Here is a 22,532-nt window from a genome sequence, read left to right as displayed (position 1 = left end):
ATGCAATCATGAATAGATCTAGAAAGGATCTGAACACTCGGTTCATCAAGTCCATGAATACTGCTGGGGCACTAGTTAAACCGAATGACATAACACGAAACTCGAAGTGCCCATATCTGGTCCTGAATGCTATCTTCGGGATATCTTCCTCCTTAAACCTTACCTGAGGGTACCCAGACCTATGTCTACCTTCGAGAAATACTTGGCACCTTGCAACTGACCAAATAAATCATCAATCCTCGGGAGAGGGGGGTACTTATTCTTGATTGTCACCTTATTCAACTGTCGATAATCAATACGCACCCGCAAGGAACCATCTTTCTTCCTCACAAAATAACATAGGTGCTCCCCATAGTGATGTACTAGGTCAGATAAAGCCTTTTTCAACCAAGCCCCTTAGTTATTCCTTCAACGCTTTTAGCTCTGCGGGTTCCACTATGTAGGGGGAAATAGATATTGGTTGAGTAGCTGGTAGTAGGTTAATAGCAAACTTAATTTCTCGCTCTGGCGGAAGAACTGGAAGCTTATCGAAAACAAAACATCGGGAAACTCATTAACCATAGGGATAGATTGAACAGTTGGTGACTCTACTTCCACAGTCTTTACCCGAACTAAGTGATAACCATAACCTTTTCTGATCATCCTCCTTGCCTTAAGATAGGAAATAAATCTACCTCTCGGCGATGCCGTATTACCTTTCTACTCCAAAAACAAGCCCTCTTGGAAATTGGAATCGAACCACATTTGATCTTCAATCAATGTTAGCATAACAAGAAGCCAACCAATCCATACCCATTATAACATCAAATTCTACCTAACCAAGCGCCACGTACCTTATCCTTATTTTTTTATCAAACTTATCACGGGTCATTACAAGCACGCCACGTACCTTATCCTTATTTGTTATCAAACTTATCACAGGCCATTACGAGCACATCTACATATATATATATGTAACAATATTAGGACTTAACTCGTAGAACTCCTTCAAGAAAAAAAAACATTTACACGGAAGATAAATAAGGGCCGACAAGGCCGTAGATATGTCATACCAAAAACTATATACAAGATACTATCTGCAAAACCTCTAAGAAAACATAACCATGATATATACAAGTCGGGACAGGGCCCCCTACGTCCTCCTAAAACAACCTAACATATTCAGAACCCTGACTTGGTAATACTCCAAGAGGAGGTGGAGCTCACCAACCAGCTGACATCTGGAGGAAGTCTATAGTAGAGTGTCCTTGCCTCGTCCTATGTGAGAGCCTCGATCAGACACACTTCGAAGCGGAATCTCCATATCCTTATCAATTACCTTCCTCATCTTGGCCTGAATACTATCCTCTTCCTCTATATATTTCATAACATACACAGATGAACCTTGATTGACGGACTCCCAAGACTGTGGACTATCTGGAACCTCAGAAGAGCTGGTGTCCGCAAATACCATGACATAGTTTTGAGCCTTAGGGGAACCCGGTTGTGCCAATCCATGCACCACTCCCCTCCTACCCAAATCAATGGGCTATGATAATGAAACTAAGGGCCTTGGTGAGGTCGGAACTCCTCTCACCCCATCTACTGCCGGAGTGATTGAAACAACTCGAACGGATGAATCATATGGATCCTCCTCAAAAGAACCCATGATCTCCGATGGGTCTGACTCCATAGTGTAACTTATATCTCCTTCTTATACTTTTGTAGCCTAATGACCCATGCTAGCGGCTCGCGCCTGTCGTCTAGTAGTAATAGGCATCACTAAAACATAAATAAGGTAAAGATTAGGAGTGGGTACTTATGACTCAGTTCTATCGCACCATCTGGATTAGAAAGAAAAGTAACCATCCTAAATATCCGGTAGTCTCCTATTTATAAGTGTGGTGCATAACACACCCATAAATAAGACTCTACGAGATACGACTTGTAGACTCCCTAGGACAGAATTGCTCTGATACCACTTTTGTCATGCCCCGAGCATGGGGGAGAGACCGGCACCCGGTGCCTTACCTATCCTTGTGTACCACTTACGACTCAGAGGCTCTGAACATCTAATGTCATACTATGGCCATGGGCCACATTACAAGATAATGTACGAAGCAAAATATAAAACTGAATAGAGGCTAACACTGACTAAATGTCAACATAAAGCTGACCCGGGAAGGCCGTCATAACTACTATAACTGACAAGCCAACAAAATATACATACAGGGCCTACAAGCCCAACATACTGCACTAACTGACAGGATATGTGTACAAGCCTCTACTAATAGATGTACAGTGATCGGAACAGGGCCCCGACCTACCCTTAACCAATATACATATATATACCGGATGTACACAAAACTCTAGATCCGGCAACTCCGAAGGACGGGGAGCTTACCGATAAAGGTGAACTCGGGCAACACCTACTGAGGAGATCTACTCGTTTGTCTGTCTGAACCTACACACATGAAATGCAGCGCCCCCGGAAAGGGACGTCAGTACGAAGTAATGTACCGAGTATGTAAGGCATTATACTGAAAGTTAAAACTGAACTGATAGTATAATAACTAAAAGCAGCTGAGGGTCAAAGATAATCTGAAGATATGCTCACCTACTGATACTGACTCTATTTTCTCAATATTAAGTAAAATAGTTATCCGGCCTTACGAGGCTATGTATATGTATATAACTGCTCTGTCGTAGTAGGCTCGCTCATAGGCGCTCGGTCATACTAGGCTCTGTATCTCGGCCAACTGGGCTCGCTCATAGGCGCTCGGCCATAGTAGGCTCGGTATATAACTTACCATCTGATCAGAGGTTGCCCAATAGGGGCTTGCCCATCGATTATAGCTCGATGGTAATGAAAATACTGTAATATTGTATATATAGATTTTCTGCTCTCTTGACTGAAAAAAAAATACTCAATTGAATATGAAGTCCCAATAGGGAGAATATTGTAACTTACAAGACTAGAAAAATATACGTAAATTTCGGGACATGAATATTTTCTTTATACCTCGTTTATCAAACCTGTGTAATTACGAGATCATGCAAAATGAAGGAAGAGCTTAGCCTTAACATACCTGGAGTAGGAGAAAATCCGTATGATGTTCTTGAAAAAGGTAGCACCGTACTCCCTTAGAATCGTAAAATCTTACGTTGCTAATGTGTAAATAATTCTCGTTGGAATTGTTGAAACTTGTAGGAATCACGTTGCTTAATGTAAGGTTTAGAATCTGATTTGAAGTGTTTGAAAATGAGAAATTGAAAACTTATCATAATGGACAACGTTAGTGTCTTTGATATGGAAAATATTGGAATGATATGAATGTGTAAGGAATTTAGGAATCTGATTGTTGAGAATGAAATGTTACTTGTAGTTAAAATCCTAAATGAAGTGTCTTGAAATTCATACATTAGGTTGCCACTTAATCTCAAATGACCCTTAGTCATTTGTTTGGATAGCTCCTTGTTGCCACGTGGGGTTGGGATTGGGGTTGGGGGTGGGGGTGGGGGTGGGAAATATTAATTTTTATCCACTTATTAGGTAATTAGGTAATGTCCCATTATCCGATAATTAATTAATTACCCGCACAATTAAGAGTTGTCTCAAATTACTTAAAATTCTATTCATTTTTAATATACTTTATACATCATACTATCATGGTCATATGGTACCTTGTATGGTACTAGTCCATAAATATCGGGTATTATAGCTCAGACCATATTTTATCCCAAATCGACAACCTTCAACAAAATTTAATTTCTTTAATTCGTGTGCCCTTTTATCCTTAATGGCACTTACTTATTGCTTGTTATAAATAGCATAAATATGCTAACCTCAACATAATTTCATCCCCGAGTCTATGTCAATTAATTAAAGACGAAATTTTAACGTACGAGAAACGCGAGATGTAACGGTATACCTATACCCATGCATGACACAACATTTGTACGCACGTGCATGACATTATAAATGTTTTAGGATTTACAAGTTATTTAGACTTACATGCAGAATTCTTTATTCCGTGTTTCATCTATGTCTTCTATGTAATGATTTTCATGCCTTACATACTCAGTATATTATTCGTACTGACGCTCTATTTCCCGGGGCCTGCGTTTCATACCCGCAGGTGTAGGTTGGCAAGCAGACGGCCCCCCTTCTTAGGATCCTTGATCAGCGAGAGTTGGCGTGCTCCACTTGATCCGTAGATGCTTTTGATTTTTGGTACGATATGCTTGTATACATATATGGGTATTGTTACACCCTGTACATTCCAATGTAACGTATAATGAATATGAGACTTATTAATCATAATTTAAATGATTTTAAAATCATAATATGACTATATATAATGTTTGTATAAAACACATAAAGTTTGAAAAAAATCGGATTAAAGTTACGGAAAAACCGACTAAGAATTTGCTCCTATAATAGAGCTTTTTGAGAAATAAATTTCGTGTACTATATGAGGTCTTTTTCAGATATATTATATACCAAATTGAAGGTCTTGAAATGCAGTTTCCAACGCTCTTAACTGTTCATTCATATGACATCCAGATAAAAAGATATAAGCGTCGAAAAATGGGCGAATGAGAGAGTGCCAAGCTAGCACCTTTTGACTTTTCAAAAGTTTGATAAATATGTTTTAACTTGTCTCTCTCTCTCTCTTCATTTTACTTAGAATCTGACCAGAGGCACCATAAAAGACGGTCCTTGAGCTCTCTAATAGCTTCAAATAATACTAACATCCCGGGTACGAAATCGAGAAGCGATAACATCAGAACGATCCCTACAACGTAAGTATCACTATATCGCCTCTCTTTTTCTTTGTAGTTTGAGTTTTGGAATGTATTTAATAGTTAATAAAATTCCTAATTTCTGTATTTAAGCTTTAAAATATCAAGAAAAGTTGATAAATTTGTTTCCTAATAGTTAGACCTTACGAGACGGTGATCGGAAGCCATGAGTTCGAGTTATTTGACTTGTAGTGGACTGTTTTGTGGGATGTTTTGTGTTTCTTTTGGGCTGTCTATTGTGCTACTAATTTATGAAGTTTGGAAGGATAAAAATGGCGTGGAGAAACGCCACATGTGGTAGAGAAGTAGGTTGGTCACTCGTCGTTGTAGTTGCAGGCTAATTGATAACTTGTTGATTGAGTGTATTATGGTATATTTGGGGTTTTTGTTGTATTGAAGGTCCCCGATTGTAATTAGGTTGGTTTTGAATTGCTGATTATATTATGTTTGTATCTCGCCTATAGTAGGCTTGAGGGAGCAGTAAAATCAGGGGAAATGCTGCCAGTTTTATTTTAGAATCGAGTTATCGTTTGAGATACGTAATATACTACCGCCATCTAAATTGTACACGTATTTCTTTGTTATAGGGTTGGCGCGCTAGTTGTCATAAGCTTGTAGGGATTTCCAAGAGAATCGGCTCAGGTATGTTAAGGCTATCCCTTCTTTCTTTTTGGCATGATCCAAATGATACAAATGAAACGAGCAAAATACGCAACTTTCATAAATGACTCTATTCATAGAAATACTAGGGGTGTCTATATTCTTGATTCCCTATGTGAATTATTATTATATCCTCTATTCATGGATCTCGGAAAAATATGTATTTGATAAAGTTTGTCCGAAAGGCATATTGATTTTATGATATTCGAGAAATCTTATTAACATATTTCTTATGTATTTCATGCATTTATACATGTACATTGACCCATGACCAGAAGGCGTTATATACGCACATATTATATGTATATGGGATATGGAAAAAGGTTAAGGTGTTATATACGCACCACCACCTGATCAACTGGTATACGTTAATGATTTGCCCACAGTGGCCGAGATGATATAATGGGATGCCCTCAGAGGCTTGATGATGTTATGTACACCTATACCTATGCATGATATGGCATTTACACGCACGTGCATGATATTATAAATATTTCAGGATTCACAAAGTTATTTAGACTCACCTGTGGAATTCTTTACCCCATGTTTCATCTATGTCTTTTATGTACTGATTTTCATGCTTTACATACTCAGTACATCATTCGTATTGACGTCCCTTTTTGCCTGGGGACGCTACGTTTCATACCCGCAGGTGCAGGTAGGCAGGCTGATGGTCCCCCTTCTTAGGATCCTTGATCAGAGAGTTGGTGTGCTCTATTTGATCCGAAGCTACTTTGAGTTTTGGTATGATGTGTTTACATACATATATGGGTACGACGGGGCCCAGTGCCGTCTTTTATATAGTTGTACACTCTAATAGAGGTATGTAGATAGTCATGTATGATTAGATAGTATGTGGCCTTGTCGGCTAGCCCTACCGTATTCCATATACACATACACACACATACACTATGTCTTTTGGGCATGTTTTCTCATGTAGGTTGTTCATATGAATTAGTAGTTTATTTCCAGACTTTATGCATGACCTACACTTATTTCATGTTTATATCTTAGACGAATGCTTAGGGGTGTTCGATAGGTAGAACTTGGGCACTCGTCACGGCCCATCGGTTTGGGTCGTGACAAAAGTGGTATCAGAGCAGTTCTGTCCTTGTACAGTTGTATTTTTTATTAGAGGTCTGTAGACAGTTATGTATAGTTGGATAGTATGTGGCCTTGTTGGCTTCCAGTTTTGGGTATATAGTTATCTATAGCAGCCTTGCCGGCTCGCCCACTGTATTCCGCATGTATATGTACATATGTCTTTTGGATAGACTTCCCTCACGTACGTTATTCATGATTATATCTTAAACGCATGCTTAAGGATATTCAACATGTAGAATTCGGGCACCCGTCGTGGCCCATCGGTTTGGGTCGTGACAGATGTCTTTGTCATCTTCAACAAAGTACGAAGTAGAGAAATTTGACGGGGGTTCTAGCTTTCACTCTATGGAAGATTAGGATGAAATCGTCTCTAGTGTTACAAGGGTTATGGAAGGCAATTGATGAGGATTTTCCTGAAGAGATGATAGAGACAAATAAGGCAGACCTAAAAGAGAGGGCTTTGAGTGCGATTTTCATGAGCGTTACAGATAGCGTTCTTCGAGAAATTACTGAAGAAACTTCTACAACAATAACATGGAAGAAGCTGGAAGATCTGTATTATAAGAAATCGCTAACAAACCGCCTCTACTTAAAAAAGAAGTTATATAATCTCCGTATGAACGAAGGCACACATGTTAAAACTCACCTTGATGAGTTTAATTCAATTATAATGGACCTGAAGAACATGGATATCAAAATTGAGAGTGAGGATCGGGCCTTGATTGTGTTACGTTCTTTACCACCGTCTTATGATACTTTTGCCGCTACGCTGCTATATGGGAAAGACAACATTTCACTGGAAGATGTTAGTAATGCAATAAAATCTAAAGAGTTAAAAAAGAGCTTTCCAAAAAACAGAATTGAGGGCGAGGGTCTTGTGATTAGAGGAAGAACACAACTAAGGGACTTTGATAGGAAAAAGTCAACCGCCAGATCAAAGTCTATAGCAAGGAAGCAAAACTGTTATGAGTGCGGGGAGCAAGGTCACTACAAGAGAGATTGTCCTAAGCCGAAGGAGAAAAGATGGAAGCAGAAAATAGATAATTCAGCAAATATTGTTGACACTAACAATAAATCTGATGATAGTGACTATGCAGGGGAAGTCTGTGTTGTGAGTTCTAGTCATGGGCAGAATTCTTGGGTTCTTAATTATGGTGCTACTTTCCACATGTGTCCACATAAGAATTGGTTTGCAACTTACAAGCAAATGAGTGGGACTATCTACATGGGAGATGATAATCCATTATCAGTAGAGGGGATTGGTAACATCAAATTGAGAATGTTCGATGGAATTATCAGAAACATTGAGTGTTGGCATGTTCCTCGGATAAAGAGAAATTTGGTTTCTCTTTCGACTTTGGATGTGTAAGGCCCCGAATTTTTTTACATAAAACCCGGGTTTCGTGGTGGCGAAGTAGGCTTATGCGTTGTCGGTTGTAGAGATGGTTCGAACTTTTTGGGTTAAACAGTGCGTTGGGGAGTTAAAGAAATTTTTTGAAAGTGCAAGGCATTTCTACGGTCGCAGAATTGATATGCAGGCCTGATGTGTGGCTATAATTTATATTTTAGTACATTATTTACCTTACATTTTATGTGCTTTAACGTTAAACTACACTTTATTTGCGCGTAATTTAGTTTATTTTATGTGTAGGTACATTGGAGATGAAAGTAGAGCAAAAGAAGTATTTAAAGTCTAAAGCGTGCTCGAAAATAGTTGAGAAGAAGAAAGAAAGAAGTGAGCAACGGAAAAATAAGGAAGCTGGCGAAGCGAGCTATTAAGCAGTCGGAGGCCGCTGGAACTAGTAGAGTCACAGAGCTGCATGAACTTGACGAGTTCACTTACCATGCTTTTGAGAGTACAAGGTTATATAAGGAAAGAATGAAACTGGTGCACGACAAAAACATTCTTGAGCGAATTTTTAAGTCGGGAGACGTGGTATTATTATTTAATTCGAGATTGAGGTTGTTTCCGGGTAAATTGAAGTCAAGATGGTCAGGACCATTTTGTGTGCTAGAGATTCATCCCACCGGAGTCATTGAGATTGCTTCAGAAGACGGTTCTCGCAAGTTTAGAGTCAATGGTCACATGTTAAAACATTATTTGGGCATGGATGAGACGAAATTAGTATCAGTGACTTATTTGCTAGAGCCAACAATGTTGAGCGAGCCTTAAGTCGATTTCATGTGCCGTGCCGCGACGTTAAATCAGGCACTTCATGGGAGGCAACCCATTGTTATGTTGTATTCGTCATGTCGTGACGTTAACTAAGGCGCTCATTGGGAGGCAACCCAATTCGTAGTTGATTTTTAGCGTAATTAGAATTTTTCTTTTCGTTTGTAGGAACTAACATGTTTGCAGGCAATTTCGGCGGATCGTGCACTGGACCTCGCATCGCTAGGTCCCTAACGAGCTAGGCCAGGTAGAAAGCCTCGCGTTGCCAACGTTATTTCTCGCGTGGGAGCTCGCCTCGCATGGGTTACAGTGAGGTAAAACGCGCGTACTGTCTCGTGCCGCACGCCCCACATCTCGCGTTGGAGCTCGCTTTGCACGGGGTATAGCGCGCCATTAGCCTCGCGTCGCCAGGTAAGTATTTTTTCTGATTTTCTTTTAATCCGTTTGTTTTGTTCCTTTTAAAACCCCTCCCTTAAAACATAAACTAAACGCCTCAAACATCACTCATAACAATCTCACACACTCGTGACTCAAGAACCCTCCCTCACAAACCCTTTGAAGACATGCATTCTTTGCTCTTTCCTTCACCTGCAACATCAATTCAAGGGCAATACTTCCTCTTAAACATCTAAGGCATGATTTCTATATCCATTCTTTGGCAATTTCGAATTGGGTGAATGCATGTCATAGGATACAATTGTTTGGGGTTGTTCTTCATTGTAACAATGTGTTTGTGTGTCCCAACCCCATGAACCCCATAGGAATGGTGTTGTTATTGTGTGAACAAGTGATAGCACGAAATTCCCAAGCCGATTTGGGAGGGTGAGGCAATCCCTCATCCCATACAAGCACTCCCATGGCACTAGTGCATGCTAAGTGTTTGTCATAATGCCTAAAAGGCATTCTTTGTCCCCATTGGAGCCCGAGTCTCCGGGATTGTGAGACTAGTGCTATGTAGTCGTGCAACACTTTAAAAATTTAAGTGTGGGGTGGCTCACTGGTAGCCCGATGCTTCAAATTTGGAAGAAGCACCCATGTGTCATTTCTTGATTCTAATACTAAGAAAAGATGAGGTGAAGTCTTAGTAACCTCGAAAATTATGGAAAATCATGTATTGAACCCTTAAGTGTGGGGTCGCAATATCATGTTTTGAATGTTGCAATGCATCCTAAATTGATTAATGCTCACTTCTGTAGATACAAACATGCCTCCAAGGAAGGACACCGGTAAAGGCAAGGCCACATCCATTGCTCCGTCTAAGGCTAAGGCTTACTCCGCACCTCTACAGAAGAAGAGAAAAGGGGTGTGAAGCCACTTCAAGTCAAGTTGAAGGACTGCAAGTAGTGGCACCTATAACAGCCACTCGCCCACAATCTTAAGAACAAAGGGAGTTTGGACTCAAGAGCATACCTCCACATGTTAAGGATTGGTACAAACGTTGTAGGCCAAGACATATACATCCGAAATCTGTTATTCATGAGCGTCTCCTACAAGCCAAGTACCAAGCAATATGGAGAGGTATTAATGAGTTGGGGCTGAGTTATGTGTTTAAAAATACCGGGGATATCAATGTCAATCTAGTTCGAGAATTTTATGCCGGGTTTGATCCAAAGGATCCTGAGCAACTGGTGCCGGTTCGGGGAAGGTTGATAGATTTTTCAGCCTCAACAATATGCAAATTCTTAGGTGTTCCAGATGTTCCTGAGGAACCCTTGGACAATTTCATCACCCGTCCTACATATCGAGAACTGATACACACTCTTTGTGGTGTCAATTCTGTGGCGGCGTGGGTTCGGGATAAGAAAACTAATCGTCATAGGAAATTCCCCAAGAAGAAGATGATGGCAGAGGCTTAAGTATGGTTGAAATTGATTAATACACGGCTCCTACCTTGCAATCATGACACTCTTATTAGCCGTGAGAGGACGTGTGTGCTATATTTCCTCATGACTGGCCAGAGGGTGAATGTGCGTCATTTGATCTGCGACCAGACGACTCAAGTGAGAACTAGTAAGAGAATTGATCGAATACCCTTTGCAAACACGTTAACACAATATTTGAAACAGGAAGAGGTGGATGAGAAGAAAGCTTTCGATCACATCATTGATCAACCCCTACGACTAATGGACATTACAAGCGTCCGGGTTAAGGAGGAGACTGTTATGCCATCAATGACAGGTGCCGAGTGCAATGCTCGCGATGACAGCTTTATGGCCCATTTTTATGGGATGATGGACTTGCAGCTTCGGATTGGGGGACATTTGGCCACTACAGAGGAGATGGCCATATTTGAGGAACATTTCCCGCTCAATGCTCATGCTCAGCAGCTGGTTGGGCTTGGTGATGGCTACAGACTCCCAGAGGATGAGGATGTCAACACACCTGAGCAGTCCGAGGCCGAGCCGGAGCAGTCAGATAATGGTGGTGATGGTGATGATGATGATGATGATGATGAGGAAGCAGAAGATGAGGAATGAGCAGCCTTCGAGGATGAAGGCGATGACGAGGCTTGATCAGGGAGTTTTCATACACCCTACTCATTGTTTTCTTATTTTGTCAGTTTGTGTATGCACTGAGGACATTGCATGAAAAATAAGTGTGGGGTGGTAACTTGTAAATATTAGTCTTGTTTTAGTATTTTTTTTTTAGTTAGTGTTGTCTTAGTTTTTTTTAATAAAAAAAATAATAAAAAAATAAAAAGAGTAGAAAAATTGGACTCTTCCCGACGATGGATCTCCTAGACAGTTTTCTTGAGAGAATTAAGTCTAAAGAAAAAAACCAAAAAGATTTTCTTGTAAGTAGTGTAGTAATTCCTCATTGGTTTTTCTTTGTACCGCGGTTCTTTTCTAAGGGTTTTAGTTGAACCGGGTATAGTTAGTTTTAATTTTTAGGAGTAGAAACCACTGGGCTATAAATTGAATTGCAGCAATATCTCTTAACTTTGTTATGCCTTGCGAATAGTGAGTACTTTGGTTGTGACGCTTAGGCTCAATGTTTGACTTTAGTATAAATATCTTAAATCGTAGATTCTTAAATTTGCTTAACTGCTTTGACTAGAGTGTCGTGATAAAACCAGTCTTGAGTGAGTTATGTGCCATGTCTGTGTGAGGTTTGCATGTATTCTGTGCATTGAAGTTGATGTCTAGAACTTGTCCCGTGTGTGTGCGAAGCGAAATAGTAGTCTTGTTCAGTCTGGGAAGTGATAAAGGCATTTTTTCGTTGAGCCAGATGTTTATAGTTTACCGGTCTAAATGTCATATAACGTAGTTAACCCCTTTGAGCCTGTAATCCCGTTTCTTTGGTAACCACATTACAAGCCTTACCCTTTGTTTGAATTGACCATATATTTGAACCGTGTCACCTCTCATGAGCACTTGAATTGTGATGAATTATGTAAAAGTTAAAGTGTGGGGTGGTGGTTTGGCTTTTGAGTGGAACAAATGGAATAAGAAGAAAGGTGCACCATTTTGAAAAAAAAATATATATCAATAAAAGCCACTTGGATTGAAAGAAAAATAAAAAAAAAATACATATAGTTGTATTGTATGAAAAATAATTCTTGATGGTGGCGGCTAGTGTTATAATTGTGCTTAAAGAAGTATGAGGTAATATACATTGAAGTAAATGTAGAGTTTTGGTTTGACATAAGTATGAGCTTGAGTGTTAAAGTATATGTATTAAAGTGCTTAAAGAAAGCGTAGTCACTCATATCCAAATGTATCCTACCCGACCCGCAGCCTACATTACAACCAATTAAAGTCCTACTTGATCCTAGACTGAATGAGCTCGATTAGTAGAGTATTACACTACGGGCAAGCCTATGGTGCATTATTTGTGGCATATGAATGTTATTTCTGAGAGCGAGTGAATTCGTCCTATCTTGAGTTCCTACAGTCTTAAAATTTATTGTGTGTGGAACTAATCTCTTTTGTTGTGTGAGGGCACGTGATTCATGACGGGAAGGTAATGTCATTTACCTCCATGTTAGAGTAAGTAAGTGAATTGTGAATAATGCATGGTATTTATTAGTCAAATCTTGATGTGAGGATGTTACACCTTTGTGCTTAGTATATTTTAAAGATTCTTGGTGTGACGAGTTAAGGGAATTGTTTAAAAAGGCCGTGCCTATAAGTGTAGTTTGATTACTCGAGGACGAGCAATGTTAAAGTATGGGGTATTGATGTGTGGCTATAATTCCATATTTTAGTACATTATTTACCTTACATTTTATGTGCTTTAATGTTAAACTACACTTTATTTGCGCGTAATGGAGTCTATTTTATGTGTAGGTACATTGGAGATGAAAGTAGAGAAAAAGGAATATTTAAAGTCTAAAGCGTGCTCTAAAACAGTTGAAAAGAAGAAAGAAAGAAGTGAGCAGCGAAAAAATGAGGAAGCTGGCGAAGCGAGCTATTGAGCTCGCGTTAGAGCTGGCGAGGCGAGCCTTTGAGCTCGCGTGGGATCAGGCAACGCGAGGGATAAGGCAAGGCTGAGCTCGCGTGGAGGCAGACGTCGTATGGTCTGGGGCGAGGTTCATCTCGCATTTTACCTCGCGAGGCACGGTCTGAGGCGAGCCTGATCCGGATTTTGAAGTCTTAGTTTGTCTCCCCATTTGACTAGGACTAGGGCTATGTCGTTTAGGTCTTTTCCTACATGTATAAATAGACATTAAACACCACTTTTGAAGGAGTTTTTCGACCGGAGGCAAGAATAGCTCGTGGAACACCCGTTGAGGGATAAAATCATCGATTTCTACATTCTTTCATCTTTACTTTGTAAGTTATTTATGCAAAATACTTGGGATATTGTTACTATGAGTATGAGTAGCTAAACTTATAATCTAGGGTTTTTATGGAACCTATTGGAGGATGATTTTCCTGTTACGTTAATATAGATTTGCCGTAGTTTTTCTCTATTTGTTCAACTACGTTTATATTGTGGTTGGTTGAAGAGCTCTTAATCGACTGTGCCCATTTAGTGTGTATTACTTTGAAGAGAGTGCATATTTAGGTAGTTGTTGAACAACATCACTCCTAATATATATGAGGGATCAATACAGAGGGTTTAAAGGTGATATTAGGAATAACGAAATCTTGGTGCGATCCGAGTGAGCCGTAACTTAGTGCCAGCTAGCGTAATTTGGAAGAATATATCTAGTAAATTCTGGTAGTTACTCGGGAGAGAATTACAACACTCTGAGAGCTCATGATCGGTAGAGAAAACTTAGGAAAATTTATAGGAAACGTAGCTGAAAAGATTCTAATAATAGGGGAAATCAGAACCTTAGACCATTCCAATTCTTGTCTACAACCTGTTCGTAGTTAGTTATTAATTACTGCATTTCCATTACGTGATATTTAGTTAGTAAACATCCAAATTGTTATTTAAATATTTCTGAATATTGATTGCGTGAATTTGTGCGAGACTAGTAGCTGTGCTTAATAGGTTAATTCCCTGTGGGGTTCGACTCCGGACTTGTTAACCGGAATATATTTGCAACGACTGCTTAGTCCTTTTTATAAGGCATAGTTGGGCGTGATCAGTGCCCAGTTTCGGAGGGCCATTATGCGGACCGCAGATCTATGTCGGGGCTTTATTTTTCTAATTTTTTTTACCGACCCTATTTTGATTAAAATCCCTTGGGACTCGTTTTGAAAGAGAAAATATGATATTTTAGAGAGAATGAAGAGTGTTCTAGATAGAGAAGAGGAAACCTTAGACTAATTTTTCATCAATTCTTGCTCAAGACTTGGAGAATTCATAAGGAAAACTCACAAGGTCTTCATCCAAGAGGTAAGGTTCTAACCCTAGTCTTCAATTTCGAGTTTAGGTAAAAGAAGGGTAATTGGGAGTATGATTCTTGGGTATGAGAGTTGTTATTTATGCATGCATGTAGCTATGAGGATGGTGGGGAGGTAATTGAACTAGTATGAGTAAACTCTTGGTATTGAATTAGTTGTGGAGTGAAGGAAATCTTGTGAAAAAACCTTGTAATCAAATTCGCATACCTAGTGTTTGATAAAATGCTCAAATAAGCTGAAACCATGAATATCTTCCTACTTTGTGTTCAATTTTGCTATGTCTCTAATTAGATCGAAGTTGCTAGGATTTTCGGAACTGTGTAGTGAATTAAGGAAAGCTAAAAGCGAAGTATGAAGGCTGAACTCTTCTTCTAGTATCGGAATTCCCTAATCCTTGTAAAATTCTATCATGTGTAGTCGAACTTAAAACCCTATTGATGTGGGGTATTCAGACTAGTAAAAATTAATTTTCGATTGGCATAACGTGTTAGAACCCTCGTGTTAATGATTCTCTATTTTTGACTTAATTATGTTATACCCCTTTTGGGAAGAAAATCTTGTATGAAATCAATGTGATTACACACTCATTTCTCATATGATGAAACCTTACGAACTTACACTTGCTAAGGTCAACGGTTCCAAATGGTTGATTTAAAATGAAACTCTTTTGTACAAGCTATTATTGTTTTGGGAATCCGAAATGTGGCATTGTGAATACACCTCCACCTGCATACATCGGGGGTGAGGCGGCAGGACCGCTTTGTGTAGAGTTTTGGCATTGTGAATACACCTCCACCTGCATACATCGGGGTGAGGTGACATGACCGCTTTGTGTAGAGTTGTAGCATTGTGAATACACCTCCACCCCCATACATTGGGGTGAGGCGGCAAGGCCGCTTTGTGTAGAAGTTATGGTATTGTGAATACACTTCCACTCGCATACATTGAGGTGAGGCGGCAGGGCAGCTTTGTGTAGAGTTTTTAGTATTGTGATTGCACCTCTACCTGCATACGTTGGTGTGAGGCGGCAAGGCCGCTTTGTGTAAAGGTAGTTGTAGAGGATCCCCGACTTATGAATTTATAAATGTTGTTGAAAGCTCTTAATAAATTTGCTATGGCTTTAACGGCTAACTAGGCCTTTTATTTTTACCATGATTCATCATATTCATGTTGTATTTCCAAGTCCTTGTATAGGTGTTTGGTTTTCGTACTAGTACTATTCGACATATACTAACGTCCCTTTTGCCGAGGGCGCTGCATATTTAATGGATGCAGGTGGTTCCATAGTAGGTGGTATTGATCAGTGATAGCAACACACCCTCTCATCAGCTGACTTGGTGAGCCCCACTTCATTCTGGGTTCATGTATCTCTTGTTCAATGTACATAGTATTTTGAGGTATAGCCAGGGCCTTGTTTCCAGCACTGTCGTAGTAATCTTTTGTTTTTTTTAGAGACTCCATAGACATAGTGTGGTTTGTATCATGTTATGGGAAGGTTGAACTAAACTTGTTGAAATTGTATCATCTGTCCCGCTTTAACTACGAATGTATAGTGTACTGTTTTGGGGACTTGTTAATGATGTAATGGAAGTGAACTGGTGTTATTCACATGACCTCTTAATGTTTAATTAATGATATAAATTCATCTTCTTTTTTTTTTATTCATGGGTAAGTTGGGTAGAAGGTATTGTAAAGGCTTGCTCGGCCGGGGTATCTCGATTGAGCGCCGATCGCGCTCCCCGAGGTCGGGGCATGACAATGATCAAGGGTATAAATTTTACTCCGATAATGGAATACTTAAAGTGTGTAAAGGCTCCATGGTACTCATGAAGGGTAAACTGCATTCTAAATTGTATCATCTTCAAGCCAGTATAATGGAAGAGGAAGCTGTTGTAGCTTCTGGGAAAAGTGATATGAATCAGTCTCAATTGTGCACTTGCGACTTGGTCATATGAGTGGTAAGAGATTGTCTTTGTTGAGTAAGCAGAATTTGCTGAATAGGTACAAAAATCAAGTTTTGAATTTTTATGAGCATTGTGTGTTTGGTAAACAGACAAGGGTAAAGTTGAGCAAGAAGGCCGAACACAAGACTAGAGACAAGTTAGATCATATACATTCAGACTTGTTGGGTCCAAACATCCCTCCAAGAGTGGTGCAGGTATTTTATGACTTTGATTGATGATTACTCAATAATGGTGTGAGTGTATTTTCTGAAAACAAAAGATGAGGTATTTCCGACATTTAATAGACGATGGTTGAGAGGTAGACGGAAAGAAAAGTTAAGCGTCTTCGAATTGACAATGGGTTGGAATTTTGCAATTCCGAGTTCGATAATTTCTGCATCATAGAGGGCATAGTGAGACACCGCACTTGTGTCGGAACACCACAACAAAATGGTATTGCAGAACGTATGAACAAAATACTTTGTGATAAGGCACAAAACATGCTTTCACACTCATGTGTTAGTAAGGATTTTTGGGCTGAAGCAATTAATACAACTTGTTGTTTGGTCAACAGACCTCCATCCGCAACTATTGAGTTCAAAACTCTTTTTGAGGTATGGTCCGGTTCGCCTGCTGATTATTCAAATTTAAGGATATTTGTTTGTCCTGTTTATGCTCATGTGAGGGATGAGAAACTTGAGCCGAGGGCAAAGAAGTGCATATTTCTAGGGTATGCAACTAGAGTGAAAGGTTATAGGTTGTGGTGCACAGATCAAAAGACTCGAGGGCTAATTATCAGTAGGGATGTAACATTCAATGAATCTACCTCACTGGACAGTCAGAGAGAGAAGGCAATAGCAGAAACAGATCATGGTGTCAGTGACCGCATAAAGCTAGAAATTAAATCTCCACTAGCTCAGCCAGTAGTTCTAAAGTAGATGAAGTGAAGCAGGTGCAAAATATTGATCAAGATGATAATATTAATGCACCTATGCAACATCAACCATATAACATTGCAACAGCCAGAGAGAAGAGAGTGATCAACCGACCGCAAAGGTTTGCAAACGTGGTTGATGTGAATCTTCTTGGATACACGTATCCCGCGAGATTTGCTTTGGCAGTTGCAGAGACTGTTGATGAGTTTGAGTGTTATAACTATCCAAAAGCTATTTCGAGTACAGAACTAAATCGACGGATTAGTGTTATGGCTAAATAGATTTAGTCTCTTAACAAGTTTAGGCGTTGCCAGACTGGGTTGATGTGTGCTTCAATGGGTAGAGCCCTTGCGAGGGTTGAGGGCAAGGTAGAGAGACGTTGTTCCTGTTGAAGAAGAGAATTAAAGCCAAGGGGAAGATTTGTTATTTTGTGGCTTGAATTATTTCTTTGTATTTTTAGGAAACCCATAATCCCTATAGGTTTAGGAAAACTCATTGTCCTAATAGATTTGGGAAAGGAAAACCTATAGTCTTTGTCAAATTAGAAAACCTTTCTCTTATAGGTTTGGGACTACTTGAGATCTATATATATATATGAGTTGTAGTTGGAGATTCTATAGATTGTATTGCGCTTTTCTTCTCATTCATTGTGGAAAACTCTCTCTGCTTCTGCCCCGAGGATTAGGCTTAGCCGAACGTCGTTAAATACTTGTATTGATTTTTCTTCTCTATTTGTTTTGTGTGTAATTGTGTGCTAGTTAAATGACATCTTCCGCAACAATCAAGTTAATACTTTCTAGACTCATTTAAATTCCAAAGTGCACCATAAAAACTTATCATATCATTCTTTTAATTCAAAAAGTGAGCAACTCGAAATTGCACCATAATACCGATCATTCCATTTTTTTCAGCTCAAGAAATGAGCAACTCTTATCGCATTCAAACTTGAAGTGCACTATGAATATCTATCGTTCCGTTGTTTTAGTTCAAGAAATGAGCTTTTAATACAAATAGCCTCTCTTAATTTTAAAAATATATTACACATATGTTTGAGCTTGAGTGACCTAAATCGCGAGTCGTATATAGTAGTATGTTATGTTTATACACTGGCAAAGTAAATCTCCTCTTATTTTAGTACTAGCGGGGAGCTAACTTGAGTGTTTAACGTAATGCCCTTTTTGTGCTCAATTTGGAGAGAAAAAATTGTACACTTGAATGAAGTTTATCTGATTGTTAATGGAGATTTACTCATCCTAGAGGGGTCTGTCCGATTATGCATTGGTTAAATTGATGGCTCCATTAGGCTCATTGTGGCTCAGTCGAAGAAAGAGTTTGATTCAAATTTCCAACGTCAAACTATTTTAAATTGAGTTTCATCAGAGCTTTACTTGATGTTCTTTCTTTTTTATTTTACTCTTCTCTTGTCTCTTATTTATTTAATTTTTTTCCTGCTGGCATGTTAGCTTATTTTTTTTATAATCTTTGCCTAACAGCTAGAGGAGGGTTGAAACACGAATTGTATAAGAAATTAGTAGAAAGACTATTAACAATGTGTTCTCAATGAAATCGTTTTATAATATAATGCCAAAAGGTTGGTAAGCCGCTGAAATTGCTAGATTCTTTTTGGCTAATTGTTTTAATTTGTATGAGGTAGGCTATAAGATTCATGAAATAAGAAGAATTTCAGGAATAGTAACAACTCTCTGATTTGTCCACCAGCTACACTAGTTGTAAGTGCAAAGTTTTGAGCACTTGTTCATCTAAGTATTAACTCAATTCAGCTCTAGTGTTGAGCAGGAGTTTAGAATCGAGATTCAGGCTTTTGGTTCCTGAAGTGTATATATATATGCACTAGCAATAGCCATTATTTGCTGTATGCTACAGTTACCAATAAGTTTTTAAGTAGCTTTTATTGAAGTAGTATTACATATCATACAATCACCTTCATTTCCTATCTAATATGTCTAACAAAACAGGACGAAACTGAGCACAAGAAAATTACAAAGGTAAACAGAAAGTGAAAAAGAAGGTAGTAAAACAAAATGGAGTAGGTTTATTTGAGAATTACACACACAGCGTAATGAAAATGTAGTAGCTAGCTATATCGCAGGTGTTTGTGTAATTGTATTTTGGACTAAGGAGAGGTGTTCTTCTTCTGCTGAGATGAAGTGGTGGCAGCTGGAGGAACTCCGGGAAAGCCAGGTGTGGGTTGGAATGGAAAAGGAGGGAAGAGTGAGCGGGGCGGTGGTGGAGACGGCGTTAAACCAGGTATCAATGGTGGGAAGAGTGGAGGGATCACAGGTGGGAAAAGTGAAGGTGGCGGTGGTGGTGGAGACGGAGTTAAACCAGGTATGAGTGGTGGGATAAGTGGAGGAAATAGTGAATGTGGAGGGCTTGGAGGTGAAGGGATAATTGGAGGAATTATTGAAGGTGGAGGAGAAGGGAATAAGGGAGGAAATATTGAAGGAGGAGGGGAGGGGATAATTGGAGGAATAATAGAAGGTGGAGGTAAAAATGGGTTAGGAGGTAGAATTGAAGGTGGTGGAAGAAGTGGATTTGGAGGCAAAGGAAGTCCTCCTCCTATTGGATTGAAAAATCTTGGCTGAGCTGCGGCTTCAGATTGAGAGTAGTGTTTGTTAGAATCTTTAGAAACTGGTGGTATTGGAAGTCCTAATCCTGGAAGATTTGGCAAAGGAGGTAGTAGTGGTAAAGGAGGTAGCCTAGGAAGAGGTGGAAGTAAAGTACTTGGCGCTGGTGGATCTTGAATTGGTGGGTAAAATGTAGGATCATTAGGATTTGAAATTGCAGACTTTTGAGGATCTGTTAATTTCTTTTTGGAACTTTGGATGCTTGGCTTTTGGCTACAAAGATCTGGTTGGTTGAGAGGTTTGAATGTGAAGAAACCAGCAGAGAAGATGTGAGTCCCTTGTTTTCTTGACTTGAGATGAAGAGAAGATGAAGTTGCTGTCGACGCCACAGAGCAATACGGCTCGCTGCTCTTAATCAGCTTCACAGAACATCCCTTGATTTTCTTGACATGTTTGCTTACAGAGATAGGTAGGTCTACACTGAATTTTCCATGCTCATTTGTTTTCACTTCTTTGTAAAAACTTGATCTTTTGACCGACTCTGCACATTCTACTGCAACAGTGGCACCTGAAAGCAGAGATTTGAATGCACATTAATAAAATGAAATTAAAGCTAAGATGAGACGCGAGAAAGATTATATAGTTAGAAATCTTGACAAGAATGATGAACCTGAAATGAAGTGACTAGCCCCCGAGAATTGCTGCTGGAAGCAAGTATCACAGAAAACAGTTCCCTCAACTACTGCAGTTAGGTGATGCCTATGCCTAGTAGTTCTTGCTTGTGAAGTCGAAAGATTATGGAATGTGACACCAAGAAATAGAATTACAATCCAAACCCAAGATATTCTGCTTTTCATCATGTTTTGGATTGTATAAAGTTTTCAGTTTTCAAGATCAGAAAAAACCATATGAATTCTGAGTTTGTAAATAGAGAATTTCTTGGCTTTGTAGTTAGAAAGGTTGATAGTGTATTGTGGGATGTTGAGACAGGAAAATGAGGAGTCTTTGACACATTAATATATAAGGGAAGTGGCTAAGCCCTCTTTATTTCATTCATGCTGAGACCAGTGAACTGCAAACTAGCAACAGTAATTTCACTCGTTTCCTTACTATGACCAAACAGAGACGAGAAAACGAGAAAGTTTTTTTGACAGATAAGCAGAAAGAGTATTAATTGGAAAGGTTGCTGACTTCCTTGTCTTTTTTTTTTCTCTCTTTTGAACATAAGGGGGTTTGTTTTTTAGTTGGTAAGAAATGAAAAATACAATGAAGAGGCAGTTGGGGTCCCAGTTGGTTCACGAGACCTCTGTAGCAGCCACAAAATCTGGACACCTTGTGAACTTGTGAACAAAAAGAGTTGTCCATTGTCTTTGCCAAATAGTAGTAGTTATAGAATAGGAACAAGAGGGAGGGACATGCATTTGTATGATATTGAGCTTTTGCTTATCCACACTTTTAGGTTGGTCATGACCACGAGATTGATGCCTATTTCGAGTTTTACAGGTAGGAAATTGACTCTGCCTTCTAACCGACAATGGAATTTCAGAAAGTCTCTGCTGTCATATGAAACTTTTATTACCTTATCCTCCATTTTCACTGTTCCACCCGACATGTAGAGACGGATAATACCTTTTTTATATATATATATATATCAGTAAAATTTCAACAAATATGAATCTCTTAAACATAGGTGAGATTAATAACCAAATACATGCATGACTTCGTTGGGGTTTGGCACTGGTTGATATCAGTGAAGTAATCTTTCACAGGAAAAAACAAAGTAAAATAACTGGCACAAGAGGTTTCCCTAGTAACACTGCGTAACGCAATAATGATTTTGTAATTTGGGGTGCAATAATTTCAATGACAGTGACATGATTATTCTCTTTACGATATATACACTTAATTAGGAGCTGAAATTGATGCTTTTGTCGCACGTGATCTTTCTCTTTCTCTTTCTCTTCACGGGTTGTAATAAGAAAATCGAGGTCGTCAATCTTTTTGGCAGAAGCCAGAAGGTATACTATTCTTCCTATTTGTCTTCTGGCCAAGAGCCCGTAATACCGTATTCAGAAAAAACAAATGGATGCCTCTGATTCCATCAAAGCAATTCAAAACTTTGGAATTAATTGGATGGAGCAGGTAATAGAATTCATCATTATTTTTTTGAGAAAAAAACAAATCTCAATAATAAAGGAAAGATCGTTGTGGATTAAGTTATGAGTCCTAATTTAACTACTATTGTTGTTCTCAAATAATGATTCATATATACATTTATCATTTAATCATAGTTAACTAATATGTAAACTCACTTTAATTTGTACTGGTGTGACCGCGTCAATACTCACGATTTGGCTGGTTTTGTGTTTGCTTATGAACGTCAAAGTTGCATAGCGAACTTATTAAAAATGAAATGAAATTAAAAGAGAACACATGTATTAAGGTAATAATCATGCTGAGGGAGGTTAACTTGACCTTGAATTAAGGTAGCAAATTCCCTTTATTCTCCTTTGTAGTTTAAGCATTTTGTTCATGTACGTATA

The 22,532-nt window shown here is 39.0% G+C and overlaps 1 protein-coding gene across 1 annotated transcript; it reads right to left on the bottom strand.

Moving 5' to 3' along the window:
• Nucleotides 1-19,285: 19,285 nt before the first annotated feature.
• On the bottom strand, nucleotides 19,286-21,214 carry LOC107802007 (uncharacterized). The gene is made up of 2 exons (XM_016625442.2): nucleotides 20,660-21,214; nucleotides 19,286-20,557 (listed from the first exon to the last, which is right to left on the bottom strand). Exons 1-2 carry the CDS (start codon nucleotides 20,847-20,849, stop codon nucleotides 19,536-19,538), a joined length of 1,212 nt encoding a protein of 403 aa, XP_016480928.1. The 5' UTR covers nucleotides 20,850-21,214; the 3' UTR covers nucleotides 19,286-19,535.
• Nucleotides 21,215-22,532: the final 1,318 nt, after the last annotated feature.

The sequence above is a fragment of the Nicotiana tabacum genome, chromosome 17, assembly GCF_000715075.1.
Source record: "Nicotiana tabacum cultivar K326 chromosome 17, ASM71507v2, whole genome shotgun sequence".
NCBI classification, from domain to species: Eukaryota; Viridiplantae; Streptophyta; class Magnoliopsida; order Solanales; family Solanaceae; genus Nicotiana; species Nicotiana tabacum.
This window is presented reverse-complemented; position numbering and strand designations above follow the sequence as displayed.